Below are 18,856 nucleotides of genomic sequence, written 5' to 3'. Positions count from 1 at the left end.
CAATAACCTGCTCACCGATGCTCAGTTTGGGTTCTGCCAGGACCACTCGGCTCCAGACCTCATTACAGCCTTGGTCCAAACATGGACAAAAGAGCTGAATTCCAGAGGTGAGGTGAGAGTGACTGCCCTTGACATCAAGGCAGCATTTGACCGAGTGTGGCACCAAGGCGCCCTAGTAAAACTGAAGTCAATGGGAATCAGGGGGAAAACTCTCCAGTGGCTGGAGTCATACTTAGCACAAAGGAAGATGGTAGTGGTTGTTGGAGGCCAATCATCTTAGCCCCAGGACATTGCTGCAGGAGTTCCTCGGGGCAGTGTCCTAGGCCCAACCATTTTCAGCTGCTTCATCAATGACCTTCCCTCCATCATAAGGTCAGAAATGGGGATGTTTGCTGATGACTGCACAGTGTTCAGTTCCATTTGCAACCCCTCAAAAAATAATGAAGCAGTCCGAGCCCGCATGCAGCAAGACCTGGACAACGTCCAGGCTTGGGCTCATAAGTGGCAAGTAACATTCGCGCCAGATAAGTGCCAGGCAATGACCATCTCCAACAAGAGAGAGTCTAACCACCTCCCCTTGACATTCAACGGCATTACCATCGCCGAACCCCCCACCATCAACATCCTGGGGGTCACCATTGACCAGAAACTTAACTGGACCAGCCATATAAATACTGTGGCTACGAGAGCAGGTCAGAGGCTGGGTATTCTGCGGCGAGTGACTCACCTCCTGACTCCCCAAAGCCTTTCCACCATCTACAAGGCACAAGTCAGGAGTGTGATGGAATACTCTCCACTTGCCTGGATGAGTGCAGCTCCAACAACACTAAAGAAGCTCGACACCATCCAAGATAAAGCAGCCCGCTTGATTGGCACCCCATCCACCACCCTAAACATTCACTCCCTTCATCACCGATGCACTGTGGCTGCAGTGTGCACCATCCACAGGATGAACTTCAGCAACTCGCCAAGGCTTCTTCGACAGCACCTCCCAAACCTGCGACCTCTACCACCTAGAAGGACAAGAGCAGCAGGCACATGGGAACAACACCACCTGCACGTTCCCCTCCAAGTCACACACCATCCCGACTTGGAAATATATCGCCGTTCCTTCATTGTCGCTGGGTCAAAATCCTGGAACTCCCTTCCTAACAGCACTGTGGGAGAACCGTCACCACACGGACTGCAGCGGTTCAAGAAGGCGGCTCACCACCACCTTCTCGAGGGCAATTAGGGATGGGCAATAAATGCTGGCCTCGCCAGCGACGCCCACATCCCGTGAACGAATAAAAAAAAGATCAATTTTTGGACTCTGGGGGAATCAAGGGATGTGAGGATCGGACAGGAAAGTGGAGTTGAGGCCAAAGGTCAGCCATGATCTTATTGAATGGCAGAGCAGGCTTGAGGGGCCATAAGGCCTTCTCCTACTCCTATTTCTCATGTATTCAGTGGGCTATGGGCAAATTAAGTGATTGATTTAAAGACTGACAGCTAAAATGTGGGTAAACATAAGGTAACACCCATTTGGTACCTGAAGCAGGCAATTTTAAAGAGACCTATTTTGAAAAAGGTGATTGATGGAAGAAATTATTAACCATCCACTGATTAGCCATTCAATCTGAAATGTTATGTTAGGTTAATCAAAAATGAGGATGGGTCTTAAAGGCATTTAATTATAAATCAGAACAAGTTACTTTTTACCCTATGTAGCTTTTCTTCATTCAGGATGTTAAATAAATTGAGTGGAGGTGGTGATGGTGCTGAATGGCTCTTTTTTGTATTTTTTGGTTCTTATCTGTTTCCTAATATTCCCCATGGCAACAGTAAAGAACCAGAATTGTAATTACCATTAACCACTCCCCAATGTGTTTGCACCTATGTACCTAACTATGTCATTGTCAAGAATGTACAAATCAGAATTAATGGCAAGGATTCCATTTTATAACATGTAGATAGCATTGGATGCCTAGAACATCCTCAGTTGTATGCCAAATACCCTGGCTCCACTCGACTTAGTTTTTGTTGATAATTTGGGACTAGGAAAACGTTTCTCTGAAGACCACTGATAGTAGATAGCTGGTGGCTAATTGTGTGTGTGCGCGTTTGCTTATCTTACTGCCTGAATTATTGAAATGTAGTGCAACCCGACAGGTGATGAAGGTTGAAATCTGTGCTTTGAATCCAATGCCAGATCTTTTGAAATGGAGATCAAGCACATAATTACTTTCACATAGCTATGAGAAAAGAGCACGGGTTTCTCATTTTAAAAAAGTGTTTAAATTGTACAGGGCCAGTTATAATCCAGCTCAAATATCTACAGACACATCTTGCAGGGTATAATGGTTGATTTGAGGACCAGATAGATGGTCGAGGCAGATAGCTGAGGAGTGCATAGAAATGACATCATCAATCTGTCAGGAATCTTCCTCAAGTCATCTGTGATAACTTTGCTGGGACGATTGTAGGATACTGTTGCACCAGAATATGTATAGGAATGTGACCTTTTGGCTGCCATTCTACTAGCATTGTTAGTCAAAGCTGGAGAAATTTTTACAGCTTGTTAGTGGTGAGGTACGTTGGGTCCTTGTAAATCCATTACAACCACTGCAGAATCAATCTTTAAAATATATATCCACATATTAAAAACTTACTATGGCTATTCTACCTGGTACACCTATACTTTCAAGGTATGTTCATTTTCACATCGTTCACCTGACGAAGGAGGAAGCCTCCGAAAGCTTGTGAATTTAAAATAAAATTGCTGGACTATAACTTGGTGTTGTAAAATTGTTTACAATTGTCAACCCCAGTCCATCACCGGCATCTCCACATCAAGGTATGTTCAGTATAGGGTGCTGTGCCAGCCCTCTTTCATTATGATGAGTAGAAGTTGCGAGCCTCCATGTCTTCCCTCCTTAGTGCTCCCCAGTCAATGCAGAGCCAAGGAGCCTGAAATTCTGCCACGCCATTGCACCTTTGGAAGTGAGGAGGGGCAGGACGTATTTCTATGAGGGTGGAAAGGAAGGGCATCCAAACCTAGAGCTCCCTGGATGACTAAAGACATTGTGATTAAAATGAAACAGAAAAAGAGGCTTATGATAAAGGTCAGGTTCATAACACAGTAGAACATCAAGCAGAATACAGAAAGTAGAGGAAAACTGAAAAGGGAAATAAGAGGGGCAAAAAGAGTATGAGAAAAGATTAGCAGGTAACATAAAAGGGATCACAAAAGTTGTGTATAAATATATATATAATAGAGGAAGAGTGGGGCCGATTAGGGACCAAAAAGGAATTCTTGTAGAGACAGAGGGCGTGGCTCAGGTACTAAATGAGTACTTTACATCTGTCTTCAAAAAAGAAGAGGATGCTGCCAATGTCACAGTAAGAGAAGAGGGGGTAGAGAAAGTGGATAGGATAAAAATAGACGAAGAGAGGTACTTAAAAGCTGGCAGCGCTCAAAGCACAAAGCAGGGATGCATCCTGGGTTGCTGTGGGAAGTAAGGGTGGAAATAGTGGAGGCTCTGGCTACAATCTTTCAATTCTCCTTGAATATGGGAGTGGTGCCAGAGCACTGGAGGGTTGCAAATGTTACATCCCTGTTCAAAAAATGGGAGAGGGATAAACCCGGCAACTACAAGCCAGTTAGCCTAACGGTGGTGGGGAAACTTTTATTAGAGACCATAATCCGGGTCAAAGTTTATTGTCACTTGGAAAAACATGTGTTAATAAATGACAGCCAGCACAGATTTGTTAGAGGCAAATCATGTCTGACAAACTTGATTGAGTTCTTTGATGAAGTAATGAAGAGTATTGATGAGGGTAGTGCAGTTGATATTGTGTATGGACTTCCAAAGGTGCTTGATAAAGTGCCACCTAATAGAATTATTAGCAAAATTGAAGCCCATGGGATCAAATGGGCAGTTGCTGGGTGGATACGAAATTGACTAGGAGACAATTGACTAGGAGAGAAAGCAGAGAGTAGTGAACTGGTGCTTCAAACTGGAAGGAAGTATACAGTGGTTTCCCCAAGGGTTTGGTATAAGGACCACTTCTCTCTTCGTTATATATTAATGACCTGCACTTGGGTATAAAGAGCATAATTAAGTATGCAGATGACACAAAACTTGAAAATGTATTAAACAGTGAGGAGGATAGTAGCAGACTTCAGGAGGACATAGACAGACAGGTGAAATGGGCAGACAGGGACAGATGAAATTTAATGCGGAGAAGTGTGTAGTGATGCATTTTGAAGGAAGAACGAGAAGAGACAATATAACCTGGGGATTCACATACGCAAATCTTTGAAGGTGGCATGTCAAGTTGATAAGGCTGTTAAAAACGCATACGGAATCCTGGGCATTATAAATAGAGGCATAGAGTACAAAATCAAGGAAGTTATGCTAAACCTTTATAGGCCCCAGCTGGAGTATTGTGTCCACACTTTTTGAAGGATGTCAAGGCCTTGGAGAGGTTGCAAAGGAGATTTACTAGAATGATACCAGTGATGAGGGACTTCAGTTATGTGGAGAGACTGGAAAAGGTGGAATTGTTCTCCTTGGAGCAGAGAAGGTTCAGGGAGATTTGATAGACATGTTCAAAATCATGAAGCGTTTTGATGAAAGTAAATAAAGGCAAACTGTTTCCAGTGTCAGAAGGATTGGGAACCAGAGGACACAGATTTAAGGTAATTGGCAAAAGAACCAGAGGGGAGATGAGGATAATTTATTTTACGCAGCGAATTGTTATGATCTGGAATGCACTGCCTGAAAGAGTGGCAGAAGCAGATTTAATAGTAACTTTCAAAAGGGAATTGGATATATACTTGAAAAGGAAAAATTTGCACGGCTATGGGGAAAGAGCAGGGTAGTGGGACTAATTTGATAACCCTTTCAAAGAGCTGGCACGGGCATGATGGGCCAGTGGCTGCCTCCTGTGCTGTATCGTTCTATGATTTTATAATTCTAGGACCTCTGCCTGCATGATGTTCTGGTGCTGATTCTGTCAGAAATTGCGAGGTCAGACTGCACTATTTTCCGTGCCCCCTCCACCTATCAGGTACTGCAGATTGGATTTAAACAGTCTGCACAGCTCTAATTATGTAAATTAGCAGTGTAAATGGGGCTGTAAGAGCTAGACTGAGCAGTTTCTGCCATTTATGAATACTTAGTAGGTTCTGAAATATTTTCTGCTGACCAATGATTTTGTAAAATGCTGGTAATAATCAGCATAAAATATTTATTGTACTGTACATAACATCTTCAGGACAAAGGGCGCCCTGGGCATGCTGTTACAGCTGTAAGTGATTGAATTAATGCAAGATACATTGACTAATTGTAACAATATTAGTTCAGAATTGTGGCACTTCGTTTGCTATGTTGTTTTAGCATGTAGCTTCTCTCTCTACTCCCTTATTTCTCTCTACTCCCTTATTTCTCTCTACTCCCTTATTTCTCTCTACTCCCTTATTTCTCTCTACTCCCTTATTTCTCTCTACTCCCTTATTTCTCTCTCGGTTGCAATTCTGGAATTTAACTTGTCAAAACCAAATAATTAAAAATTTTCAAATAAACTGACTTGGAAATATATCGCTGTTCTTCCATCGTCGCTGGGTCAAAATCCCGGAACTCCCTACCGAACAGCACTGTGGGATTCCTTCACCACACGGATTGTAGCAGTTCAAGAAGGCGGCTCACTACCACCTTCTCAAGGGCAATTAGGGATGGACAATAAATGCTGGCCTTGCCAACGACGCCCACATCCCATGAATGAATGAATAAAAAAAAATGCACTTTTCAGGAACTAGGGTAATCAGTTTTCATCAAACATCAAGCAGAATACATGAATGAAGGTTATAAGTGCTGAAAACACATTTCAGTTAGAAATCTAGCTGCTTCTCTTGTGTATAAAACCTAATTCTTGTGTTTTTATATTCTTGTCTACCTAGAGTAAGTGAGGAGAAAGAAGAAACAGTGGAGCGATTAAAGACTGAACAGGAATCATTTGAAAAGAAAATCAGAGAGCTGGAGAACCAGAATGAACTCATTGTGACTGAGCGGGAGGATATCCTTAACTGGTTTAACATTTTTGAAGTTAACAATATTATGTGCTAAACATATAGCAGAATACAAATATATTCTATGTATTCAGAATACATAGATATAGTTTGAGACAAATTGGACAGGGCGCAGAGCCACTTTAGTCCCAAGTCTTGCAATGCAAGCCTCTAATTTTGAGTTAGTGGAATAAGACTGAGGTTATTTGAGCTGTCACAATCCTACATCTATAAACAAACAAGTTGAATAATCATAATGTGTTGTCTTTCCCCCAAGGATGAGTTCAAATTTTATAAGTCGGCCATTTTGATCTAATTAGAACATTGTGCATATTTACAGTGTTCCCCATTTGTGTTCATGCAGTTTGTGCAGCCATTAAAGTCTCAGATATTGGACTTCTGTTCTTTATACATAGTGCAAAACGTTTTGCTAATGATATACATGACTGGCACTCAAAGGAACTTAGCTGCAATTTGGCAAGTTTGTTGTGGAGTTGATTTATAGCATCTTTTAAATTGAAGTTTTAATTTAATTAATTTTTAGCACTAATATTGAAGCATTTTTCCCCATTGAAACAATATTTAGGTATTCACATTACAACAGAAAGCATCAATGTATACATTTTTAAGTTGGCTGAGATTATGCGTTTTTTAGCCCCTACCATATTATGTACTATCAATACAATGGAAGTCTTGTACCTGGCATGCATTTGGTGTGTCGCGCTTTTTAAAAAAAAGTAACACCTGAAAATGCCACACTTCGGCATTACCTATAAAATGTCAGGCTTTTGTAGGGCAAAAAATAGCGATTGGCTGAAATGAGGACTTATTTAAGTCACAGATCAAATAGCTGATTAACTAAAAATGAACAAATCAATATCAGTTTGAAAAATACCAATGAGGAATGTGGGAACAGAAAACTGAACAGTCAAATTGCTCATTTTTTTTTTAAAAAGCTACTGGTCCCAAATTGATGAATAGCAGGAAATGAGCAGTCAAATCATTTTGTGAAGTTGGTTTCAGTTTGAATTTTTCACCTACTGTTAAAAGTGAGATATTTATATACTTCACGTACCAAAAAAACCCATTTAAAATAAAATAATTCAAGTATCCGGAGTACTTTATGGTGATACTGATTGCCAAGGAGGGACATGTTGTTTGATGGAACTGCAAGCAAAAGTGGGCTTGAAAATGTATTTAAAAAAGTTGTTAGAGTTTCAGGACTTTTCTCCAGTGAAATTAGCTTCCAAAAGATGCGATGGACACGCCAGTTGCACTCATTTCCTTGTGACACCTCTGGCCTACTCTCTATTTCCACAGCCTCTACGGTAGTGCCTTCTCCATTGAAGTCCATGCTCACTGCTTGAATCTTCTGATTATTGCCATTGCTACCAACTGTGCAGTGCTATAGCGTAACATCTCTATTGTGTATCTGATGGGTGCCTGTGCTCCTTTCCCAGGCGTAGGCCAGTACTTGGGACCAAGGTCCATAGTCTGGGGCAAACCATTTATCCTGGACTGCTTTCAGTCCCACCTCAGTGATTCTAGCCTCCACCACCCCACCCCTCATTGCCTCAACTCCCCTGCTCTCCCCTCAGTGCTCTCAGCTACCCCTCCTTGCTCTCAAAACTTGCCTTCTCCCATTTGTTTAGTGTTCTGCTGCTTCGTTAGCATTCCAGAAACTCAACTAGGTTGATTCCGGGTATGGAAGGGTTGTCTTATGAGGAAAGATTGAACAGGTTGAGTCTATACTCATTGGAGTTTAGAAGAATGAGAGGAGACCTTATTGAAACATACAAGATTCTGAGGGGACTCGATAGGGTAGATGCTGAAAGGATGTTACTCCTCATGGGGGAATCTAAAACTAGGGGGCATAGTCTCAGAATAAGGGGTCGTCCGTTTAAGACGGAAATGAGGAGGGATTTCTTCTTTGGAATTCTTTACCCCAAAAAGCTGTGGAGGCTGAGTCATTGAATACATTCAAGGCTGAGTTAGACAATTTTTGATCAGCAAGGGAGTCAAAGGATATGGGGAAAAGGCGGGAAAGTGGAGTTGAGGTAAAAATCAGATCAGCCATGATCTCATTGAATGGCGGAGCAGGCTCGAGGGGCCGAATGGCCTACTCCTGCTCCTATCTCTTATGGTTTTATGGTAATTCCCCCTCCATGCAACCATTTCCAGTTTTTACAAACTCTAAGCACACCAGACTACTCCCATGTCCTAGGCTTTCTACTGGTCATGCCCCAGCCGCCGCCGCCTCCCCCCCCCACCCCCCCCCCCCCCCCCCCCAGTTGTTAAGCCCCTCCGTGCTTCATGCTCCCAGACTCAACTTCTTGAGTACTTTCACTTTCCAGACTCCACGTTGAATGCTTCCCTGTGTGCTCCCAACACTCCTCTTCTCACAAGAGCCTCTAAAGCCAGCCGGGCATCAGTGTCCCCACACCCTATCTCCCACAACTTTTCCCACTCCCTCCCCATGCCAGTCTTAACCGTTGCTTCCTGATGACTGCAGGTCCCCCTCCCCCATAGTCCTTCCATGCCTGACCCTTGGATTCAAATTCTCTTTTAGCCACCCGTGTTGTAGCATCTCTTGGACAGCCTCTCCCTACCACACCTCCAACCCATCATGTGTTGCTCCCATCTTCCTGTGTAACTTGACCCTTTTAAAAAGAAATATGAGCAATAGAAAACTATCAATGATCTACTGATGACTTATGAAAACAAATTATTATGAATGGCCATGCAGGAGAATGAACCTACCAATAAAAGAAAACAGGAGAACTAGTCTACCATTTTTCTTAGCATCTTTCCAAATTTTAAATCAGGTTTTTAACAAAATACATTCAAAAAATTACATAATTTATGATATGATTGCATTATTTTTTATTCGTTCATGGGATGTGGGCATCGCTGGCAAAACCAGAATTTATTGCTCATCCCTAATTGCCATTGAGAAGGTGGTGGTGAGCCGCCTTCTTGAACCGCTGCAGTCCGTGTGGTGAAGGTTCTCCCACAGTGCTGTTAGGAAGGGAGTTCCAGGATTTTGAACCAGCGACGATGAAGGAACGGCGATATATTTTCAAGTCGGGATGGTGTGTGACTTGGAGGGGAACGTGCAGGTGGTGTTGTTCCCATGTGCCTGCTGCCCATGTCCTTCTAGGTGGTGGAAGTCGCGGGTTTGGGAGGTGCTGTCGAAGAAGCCTTGGCGAGTTGCTGCAGTGCATCCTATAGATGGTACACACTGCAGCCACAGTGCGCCGGTGGTGAAGGGAGTGAATGTTTAGGGTGGTGGATGGGGTGCCAATCAAGCGGGCTGCTTTGTCCTGGATGGTGTTGAGCTTCGTGAATGTTGTTGGAGCTGCACTCATCCAGGCAAGTGGAGAGTATTCCATCACACTCCTGACTTGTGCCTTGTAGATGGTGGAAAGGCTTTGGGGAGTCAGGAGATGAGTCACTTGCCGCAGAATATCCAGCCTCTGACCTGCTCTTGTAGCCACAGTATTTATGTGGCTGGTCCAGTTAAGTTTCTGGTCAATGGTGACCCCCAGGATGTTGGTGGGGGTTTTGACGATGGTAATGCCGTTGAATGTCAAGGGGGAGGTGGTTAGATTCTGTCTTGTTGGTGATGGTCATTGCCTGGCACTTGTCTGGCATGGATGTTACTTGCCACTTATGAGCCCAAGCCTGGATGTTGACCAGATCTTGCTGCATGCGGGCACGGACTGCTTCATTATCTGAGGGGTTGCGAATGGAACTGAACACTGTGCAATTGTCAGCGAACATCCCGTTTCTGACCTTATGATGGAGGGAAGGTCATTGATGAAGCAGCTGAAGATGGTTGGGCCTAGGACACTGCCCTGAGGAACTCCTGCAGCAAAGTCCTGGGGCTGAGATGATTGGCCTCCAACAAGCACTACCATCTATTAATTGAATTGTCTTTTGTGTCTTTTACTAGTTGCATGAAAGTTTTTATTTGAAGCCTCTCCCAAAAGCTTGGGCTTGGATTGTTTATTTTTGACGGTAACAGTGACTGTGTTAGCTGAAGGCAGTCTGAATCTGTGCAGTATGCACAATTTCCCAGGATGCATCAACAGCATGTAAGGTAGCCAAATGATCGATTTTGTTAAGAGACCAAGAGCGAAGATTCTATTTGATTGCTTTTCAGAATTATTTGAAGAAAAGCTAGTAGACAAATTTCAAAAGCTTTATTCAGATAAAGTTTATACTGCGTTCCTTTAAAGCGGAGAGTGTGTGTGTGTATATGAAAGAAAATTACATACTATATTAATTACAGGTTTTGTTGGTTTCAAATTACAAATAAATATTGTTAACTTCAAAGAGCATATTAAGCTAAGGGCAGGCAGCGCATCTTTCCTTATCCTAGTTTGACTTCTGCCAAATTGCAAATTCTCTCCTCCACGGTGATGCCAGACCAAAGGATCCCCCCATGCTGTAAAACCCCAGATGTCCCACCACGGCTCAGGGCCATCCCCCAGTGCTGCCAAAGCATAGGACCATCTCCCATGCCACTGAACCCCATTCCCCAACCCAGCACTTCTGCATACCAGATATATAGACCCCACTGGTATATCTTGCATATCATCTTACTGTCCACTCGCAGCCCTACAATTGGTATGGGATAAAAATTAAATGCATGCAGTAAAGGTATATTTTTTTTGATGCAAATGGAATTTGACTTATTTAGTCACTAAATCAGTGGCCCTGATGCTGTCCTATACATTGCATAAACACTCCAATTTTTAAAGAGCACATATCCTCCAACTTACTGTGAGTGATGTTATGGAAGATCTGCTCGTTAATATTAAAAAGTTACAAATGATTAAAAAAGCAGCATTTTCGCATGTTTAAATTTGCTTAACAGATATGTGTTCATGAAGCTTCCCAGAGCAATCACTGCTTCCAAAATGCATCTGTGATGATAACTTGCAATTTTTTTATGAGTGACATCATAAGTGGTGCCTCCCCCCCCCCCCTTCACCCCTACTGTTCAATGTTGGTGAAGCAATAACAGCCAGGGAAATCATTTTTAGCAATGTTGAAAGTAACTAGAATTTTTCTTTGTAAAAAATATCAAAATAACTTTTTGAGGTAACTTTGCTGGAAAGAATGTAGGCTATTTTATTGAAGGGTAGTTTATTTAGCAATAAACAGTGTAACATGAGTGACAAATGAAGCTTTGCACTTTGAAAAATTGCCATTGTGTTTTCATGAGGACAGGAAGTAAAAAGGTTAGTGTTAATGGGTGTTGCTTGGATTGGAAAAGCATTGGAAGTGGTTTACCCCAGTCAATGTTGGGTCTGTGTACATTCTCAGAATATATAAATGATTCAATTTGGGCATAGAAGGCACAATCCCGAAATTTGTGGATGGCACAAATGTAGGGTTTTGGTAAACAATGAGGAGGACATAACTAGGTCAACTGGGCAGACAGGTGGCAGGTGAAATTTAAGGTAGGGAACTATGAAGTAATGCATTTTGGCAGCAGAAACAAGGAATGGGAGTATGCACTTAATGGAAAGTTGCTGAAGACTGTGCAGGAACAGAGATCAAATAATTCCTTGAAAGTGCAAGTGCCCCATTGTAGAAAAGTCATTAAAGCCATTGAGTCTGGACACAATAGATTCTTCATGATGGTACCAAGAATGAGGAACTGTAGTCAGGAGGAGAGACCTGAGATATTGAGATTATTTCTACTGGAGCAGAGAAGCCTAAGGAAAGAAATAAACAGATTTTAAAATTCTGAAGAGTTTTGATAGAGTGAAGAGGGAAAAACTATTTCCCTTGGTTGGGGGCATCAGTGAGGAGGTTATCAAATAAAATTGTCACTAAGAGTGTGAGGAGACTAGTTAAGAGAAATTTCTTTATGTGGAGTTGTTGGAGCATCAAATGTTTTGCCACAGGGAGTGGTTGAAATAGAGACCATTGCATTTTTTAAGGGAAAAGTGGATAAACATTTGAAGCAGAGAAAGATACAATGATAGTTTTAGATTGCTCTGGCAAAGAGCCGACACATAGATGATGGGCCATATAGCTTTCTTCTGTGCTGTAAACCTTTGTGCTTCTAGGCACACTAGCAAGTCCCACAAAAACTGGAAAAAAATGAACATATTACTTTACAAATTGTATAAATTGAACATACGTTGCAGAGCAGGTGGCATGTATCAAATAAACCATTTGTGCTGAGGATGCCACATAACATCTGTGCCCACTGCTTAGGCAGATTATTTGGTGTCACACCATGGGTTTATGTATACCACTGTTTCTTAATCTGTATCCTCTACTAAAGGGTCACGTTCAGGAATGTTTATAATGCTACTATTGTTTAAGTTCTGTAGATAAAAGGCTGCTCTTATACATAGCAGTAATGCAGATGATGTTGCTGAGCAATTCAGCATGCTGATGCCAGCACTTAGTGATTGAATCATTAAAGGGAAAGGTGTATAAAGCACATTGATCAGGTCAGTCCATTTATAGCTATTTCACTGTACAAAGTTATGAATCACAGTCATCTCGCTCAAATAAGAATTATCTATTGTTTCACTCTTTACTGCATGTTTTTATGATATGCTGTTTAAAGTGAAGATGGAAAATGTCGGAATGAAATGTTGTTTCTCACTTAACACAAGCTGTGTGCATGCATTACCTGCTATATTATTCCCTGTAAAATGTAGGTTGGTTAGTGTGAGCTCTTTTGAGAAGGATTATTTTGACCACATTAGCAACTTCAAGTGACACTTTTTTCACGAATGATGTGCCCTAGTGTTATGGTGCTTAATGTGTAACCCTTGCCCACTTTTTAAGTGACAAACTAATAAAAACAGTTTAAAAACCCAGTTATCTTTTCACTTTTTTAACTGTCATGTATTGCACTTTTTTAAGGTAGGACAGTCCATAGATTAGAGGGATCAAAAGTAGGCTTTTGGCTATACATTCCCATTCAATTGCTACAGAATTAACAGCAAAAAACAATTCTGCATGAAAATCCAGCAATTTTAAAAAGGGAGAAAATGGCAATTCTGAGCAAGTTTATACTAATAGGATAAAGCAGTATTTTTACGATACTTGCCATGAAAATATACAATTTAAAAAGGGAAAATTGTGTGAAATTTTAGTTAAGAAGTAAAGAATTTAGTATTTGAGAAACCGTTTCTAATTCTTTACTCCCGTGTGATCTGTCTCTTTCTGTTTCCCGCCCACCTTCCCCAAGTATGGAACTATATTCAGCAAAGTATATCTCTGTGCTCCTCCCTCAACTGGGTCACAGTGGGAGCAAACTGCATATGTAGTAAATGTCCTTCCCTCATGAACTCCCATAATTCAATATAGACTTGCCTATACGTATTTTTAATACTCATTTTATGTGATCATTAAAAATTCACCTGTGGTGATATTAGAAACTAATTGGCCAAATATCAGTCTTTGCACATGAAACTTATGGCCTGGTGGCCACATTTGTGGCTCCATGTGTTTCAGGGAGTCCGTTCTCAGTGCGTTGTCAGAGATAGGATTTGATGCGGTTATCCCTCCTATTTTTGCTGACCAGTGAGAGATAGCAAAAGAATGCAAGTAGGAAATGGGGCTATTCTAGGATCAATAAGACAATGAAAGGGCACAATCAAAGCTACAAGGCCTATTTAAATGGCAATATCAATCCATTTGATTTTTCTTCTTTCTGCTCAATAACTGCCGATGGCGATTTTAGAGGTCACTGTGGCATGCCATGGATGTAGTCCTATATTCCTTACAATTAGAGCACTTTGGAGCATTCCTGAGAATTGCCCTTAAGGATTACATACTGTTTATGATGGCGGGCCTTGATGTAAAATTAGTGAAAAACACTTGATTAAGGAGCTTACACTCCCAGGAAAGATGATTAGTTATTTTCAAAGTTTGTTTAAATTTAATGTAAAATAGCTCTTTGCGCGCCACCTGCTAATTGTTTACCTGAGGAAAGAGGAAGCCTCCGAAAGCTTGTAGATTTTAAATAAAAATCGTTGGACTATAACTTGGTGTGGTAAAATTGTTTACAATTGTCAACCCCAGTCCATCACCGGCATCTCCACATCATGCCTAATTGTTATAGTGAGTGATGCAATTTGTTTTCTGCCTCAACAGAGGACTTCAAGATTTGTGTCTTCTCCGCCTGTAGCATCCACAATAGCCTGGACTTAGAAGTGATATTTTTGCCTACTTCTGTGACTCCGAGAGTCATTTTGGATTGTGTAGTCTGACCATATGCAGTGTGCCTAATTTCCTAGGTGCATCAATACCGTTCAGTCCGTAATATCTATAGGATATTTTTCTTGAACTTTTATTGCTTTCTACTAAGCTTTTCTTGCAAATAATTTTGGAAAACAAGGGTACAAATTTTAAAAATTTGAGTTTTAAAATTGTGTGTGTGAGAGAAAGAATGAGAAAAAATGTTTTTGGTTTCTCTAAACTTTAGAAAGTGCATTGAGGGGAGAGAGAGAGAATTCATGTTAATGGTAGCTCACTTCAAAGTAAATCAGTTAAGTTTTGATGACAACTAGCGCCACCTGTGTTTTGCTGATAGTTGGAAAAAGTAATTATTAATTCCTTATACCCGTGAAACTGATACCGCTAACATATATATGAGAGATGGACCGATAGATTGATAGAGAAAGACAGACGGACAGTGGCCTGAAAATCCAGAGGCCACTATCCCAGCATTTATGTTGGTATCACCTATGCCCTTTAGCACTGATTCTGCCAGAGTTCCTGGGGTCAGTGGGAGAACACCTCATTTGCATGGGGCTGGTGGACACCCATGCCATCTGTGGGGGGGGGCGGGTAACAAGGCCCCCACCTCAGAGACCCCGTGCAGTTCTCCCTTTACTCAGGTGGCTGATTCCACTAATTTTAAAAGAAAATTGACCTGTTCTTTGTGTCAAGGCCGCTTCCCACTTTACCCCTCCTGGATATCTGTAAGCTCCATCTCACTCGGCTTACCAGCCTCCAGTGTTACGCAAAGTCCTTTTATGAGCTGGAGAAACGGGAGCTCCGTGTGCAGGGAGTCCCTGGCTCCTCCCCTCTGAAATGGCTCGTCTCATAATGGGCAAATGAAGGCTCTGCTCTTTATAAGGCCTTATAAAGCTGGATTTCCTAGCCATTGTCTGGATCCTGTGTGTCAGGGCCCTGAGCTTTTCTCAAGCGGTTATGATAGGGTGTCTGATGAAACTGCTAAGGAAATTTGGCCTATGTCTTCATTCTAATTTGATTTTTTTTAAAAAAGTAAGTTGAATTTTGAGGGAAACTGATAGGAATAGGAGGAAGGAAGGAGTGAAACAGGCTGACTGTGAGTGAGCTTCTGGCTTCTTGCTATCTATCCTTGGGGGAGAAAGTGAAAGTTGGGGGGAAAGTGGATGGAGGTTTAAGGGTTGGATGAATGATAGCGGAGGAAGGCGAGGGGAGGATACAGGGCTTAATTGGGTGGTTTGAAGGGGAAGGAGAAGAGGTAGAGGTAGTGATAGGAATCTAGTAGGAAGGGGAGGAGATAGTGGGAAGGTGAAGGGATAGGAGATATGATGGGAGCAAGGGAGTGGTGGGAAGCACTAGTGATTGGGAAGGGTTACCCAGGGCTACACATTCCCTGCTACTGCACCCCATATGCAGCTTTCAGGACTTGGTGGCCTTGGTGGAAGGGGAAGTGAGCGATATCGCTAGGAATGAAGGGTAGAAGAAATGGGATGGTGTACTGGGAATTTGAAGGGCTAGGGAATGTTGGAAGCATGAATGATTGGGAGAGCGGATGGGAAGAGAACCACTGAGGGCTGCATTTTCCCCATGATCCTCACCTGTAAAATGCAGCCCTTCAGCCGTTGGTGGCTCCTTTCCATGTTACACCACCTACCTGAAAAAAGAAGAAAAAGTCAGAGAGAGAGAGAATCAGAAGATGACAGAGAGAGAAGGAAAAAGAGTTAAGAGGAGAGAAATAAAAGAGAAGTGACACACAAGCAGAAGAGAGCCAGAGAGAAACAGCTACATGAAGGCAACAGACAAGTAAGAGACTGACTGTATTCTCTGATTTACCATGTGCAGTGCCATGGTAGATTGGCTAGTATATATAATTTTGTGTGTACTATTTTGTTTAGAGGACATTTTGGAATGAAAATGATATATTAGTATATCAGTCTACATTAGAAAACAAAAGCTAAGTGGCCAAGTCTGAGTCATTCATTGAGATGATCTGCAGAGGGCAGCAGTCACCATGTTTTGCACTGTAATAGAAAACCTCACTTTTTATGTGTTCTACCTCTCAATACCTTTTTAGTCGAATTTAGAAAGATAGTTTTCCACATCTTGGGGCTTCAAATATCATGTGATATTTTATTTTACGAACCAGGTTCGGCAGCAAAAATTAGTGCCTTGCTTTGCTTGAAATGTTATTTCCATAACTCGAGAGATAGAAATTGTGGCTGGTTTATTGTAGTTATCTGCTCCCTTTATTCTTAAACATACAGTATCAGATAAGAAATTAGCCATTATGTTGGTGGGTTAAGTGTTGCTTGGAGAGAATGCCTGCAGAGACTAGCAGATAATTTCACAACAGCAATAACCTTTGCTTGATTGAAGTAATTTTGATTGAAGTGATTATTTTCAGGGTACTTTAGGGACAGAAATGAGTGAGGAGTGTGTGTGTTGTACAATGTCCTTGAAATAATGTGGCTGTGCTGCTGTGGAAAATATAAAAAGGTTTATACATTCAACACAAGCTTTGCAAACAACTACACGCAGTTTGTGAGCCATTGCAGAATTAACAACTGGGTTTGGTTTGGTTCTCATGAGTCAAATTTGACAACTAACAAATGGCTGGCCTTTTAGGTCAAATTATTAGCCCTCTGTCAAAATATTCTGAGACTACATTGGTTTGGGAGGAGTGGAATTGACTGTACAATTTGAATTTGAGTATAACAGTCTTCCATATCGACATTGAGCAAACCAGTAACTCACTTTCATATTTCTCTGATTTTAAGAGGCTTGAGTCTGATTGGTGCATGATCCCACTAACCACATTTATGATAGGATTTGATAGTTTCCACCTTGGCTCAAGGTGAGCGCCCCACTTTTGGAGGGTTGCCACTCTTCTACAGTCCAGTCAGCTGAGATTGAGTGGCATTAGTTTGGTAAATCACTGAAGTGTTCATGACCTCTTTATGCTCTCAGCTGAAAGGGAAAATGGGAAAAGTATACAATTTAACACGAAACCATGTTTTGATTTTTAATCTCTATTACTTTTATAAAGTAGACAGCACAATATTCTTGATCTTTCAAAATTGATTTAACAAGTACATACATATGTAGAAAATATGACAGGGTGAAATTACATTGAATTTACAGCACAGAAACAGGCCATTTGGCCCAACCGTTCTATGCCGGTGTTTGTGCTCCACATGGGCCTCCTCCCACTGTATTTCATCTAACCCTATCAGCATATCCTATTATTCCTTTCTCCCTCATGTACTTATCTAGCCTCCCCTTAAATCAATCTATGCTATTCGCCTCAGATGTCTCAGCAGAAATACAAGACGTTTGTATATAGTTAGCTACAAAAGGTTAACCAAAGTCACGTATGAAATCCTCTGTGACTATGACCATGATACACTATCACTCCTCATCCTTCTCGACCTCTCTCCACCCTTTGACATGGTTGCCCGCACGATCACCTCCAATGCCTCTGTTCTCCAGCTCCGTGGGACTGTCCTCTCTTGGTTCCACTCTAACCTATCCAATCATAGCTGGAGCATCTCTGGCAATGCCTTCTCTTCCTGCTCCTGCACCGTTGCCTCTGGAGGCTCTCTCCTCTTCCTTATCATCGTCCAAAAACTTGGGGTCAACATTTATACTGGTGATGCCCAGCTCTACTCCATCATTGCCTCCATGTTGTCAAATTGCTTGTCCGACATCCAGTTTTGGATAAGTCACAATTTCCTCCAACTAAACATTGGGAAGACCAAAGAGGTATCATCTTTTGCTCCAGTCCCCAAATCATACCCTCATCACTGATTCCATCCCCCTCCCCTGTTACTTCTCAGGCTGAGTCAGACAGTGCACAACCTTGGCATTCTATTTGACACAACCCATATCTTCTTCATCGCATCTGCCCCTATCTCAGCCTATCTGCAGAAACCCTCATTCATACCTTTGTGACCTCCAGACTCAACAATTCAAATGCTCTGCTGGCTGGCCTCCCACCCTCTACCTTCCACAAACTTTAACTCATCCAAATCTCTTCTGCGCGTATCCCCCACCAAGACTCGCTCATCCATCACACCTATGCCCATTGATCTATGCTGGCTCCCGGTCCTTCAACATCTCAAATTAAAAATTCTCATGCTTGCGTTTAAATCCCTTCATGGCCTTATCCCTCCTTATCGCCTCAAACCCGACAACCCCCACCCCCGTCAAACTCTCCATTCTTTTAACTCTGGCTTCTTGTACAGCCTCCACTTTGCCCCACCATTGGCCTTTAGCCATTTTGGTCTCACGCTCTGAAATTCCCTACCTAAACCCCTCCATTTACCTCTGCTTCTTTAAGAACCTCCTTAAAACCCACCACTGACCAATTTTTGGGTTATCCCTCCTAATACTTCATTTGGCTCAATGTCCATTTTTTTTTATTACACACCTTGATGTTTTTCTACATTAAAGATGTTGTATAAATGCAAATTGTTGATTTAATATTACTAAACTTATTTCATTCTTCTTTCTTTATGTATCTTGCCACATACTACTTCCCACACTGAGTATGCAGGCATTCTACCC

The 18,856-nt window shown here is 41.9% G+C and overlaps 1 protein-coding gene across 4 annotated transcripts in view; it reads left to right on the top strand.

Moving 5' to 3' along the window:
- The window catches only part of kiaa1328 (KIAA1328 ortholog), a 218,122-nt gene that overhangs the window by 38,439 nt on the left and 160,827 nt on the right, over window positions 1-18,856 (top strand). For all 4 annotated transcript variants that reach the window (XR_010962905.1, XM_067984483.1, XM_067984492.1 and 1 more), the window contains one exon: window positions 5,945-6,060. Coding sequence is in view for 3 of the 4 variants with exons in the window: in XM_067984483.1 (XP_067840584.1) it covers window positions 5,945-6,060 (116 nt within the window). In the remaining variant the exon portion in view is untranslated. The remainder of the gene's footprint in view (window positions 1-5,944; window positions 6,061-18,856) is intronic.

The sequence above is a fragment of the Heptranchias perlo genome, chromosome 1 (genome assembly GCF_035084215.1).
Source record: "Heptranchias perlo isolate sHepPer1 chromosome 1, sHepPer1.hap1, whole genome shotgun sequence".
Classification (NCBI taxonomy): Eukaryota; Metazoa; Chordata; class Chondrichthyes; order Hexanchiformes; family Hexanchidae; genus Heptranchias; species Heptranchias perlo.
Note: the sequence above shows the minus strand (reverse complement) of the source record. Positions and strands in the feature narration are given on the sequence as shown.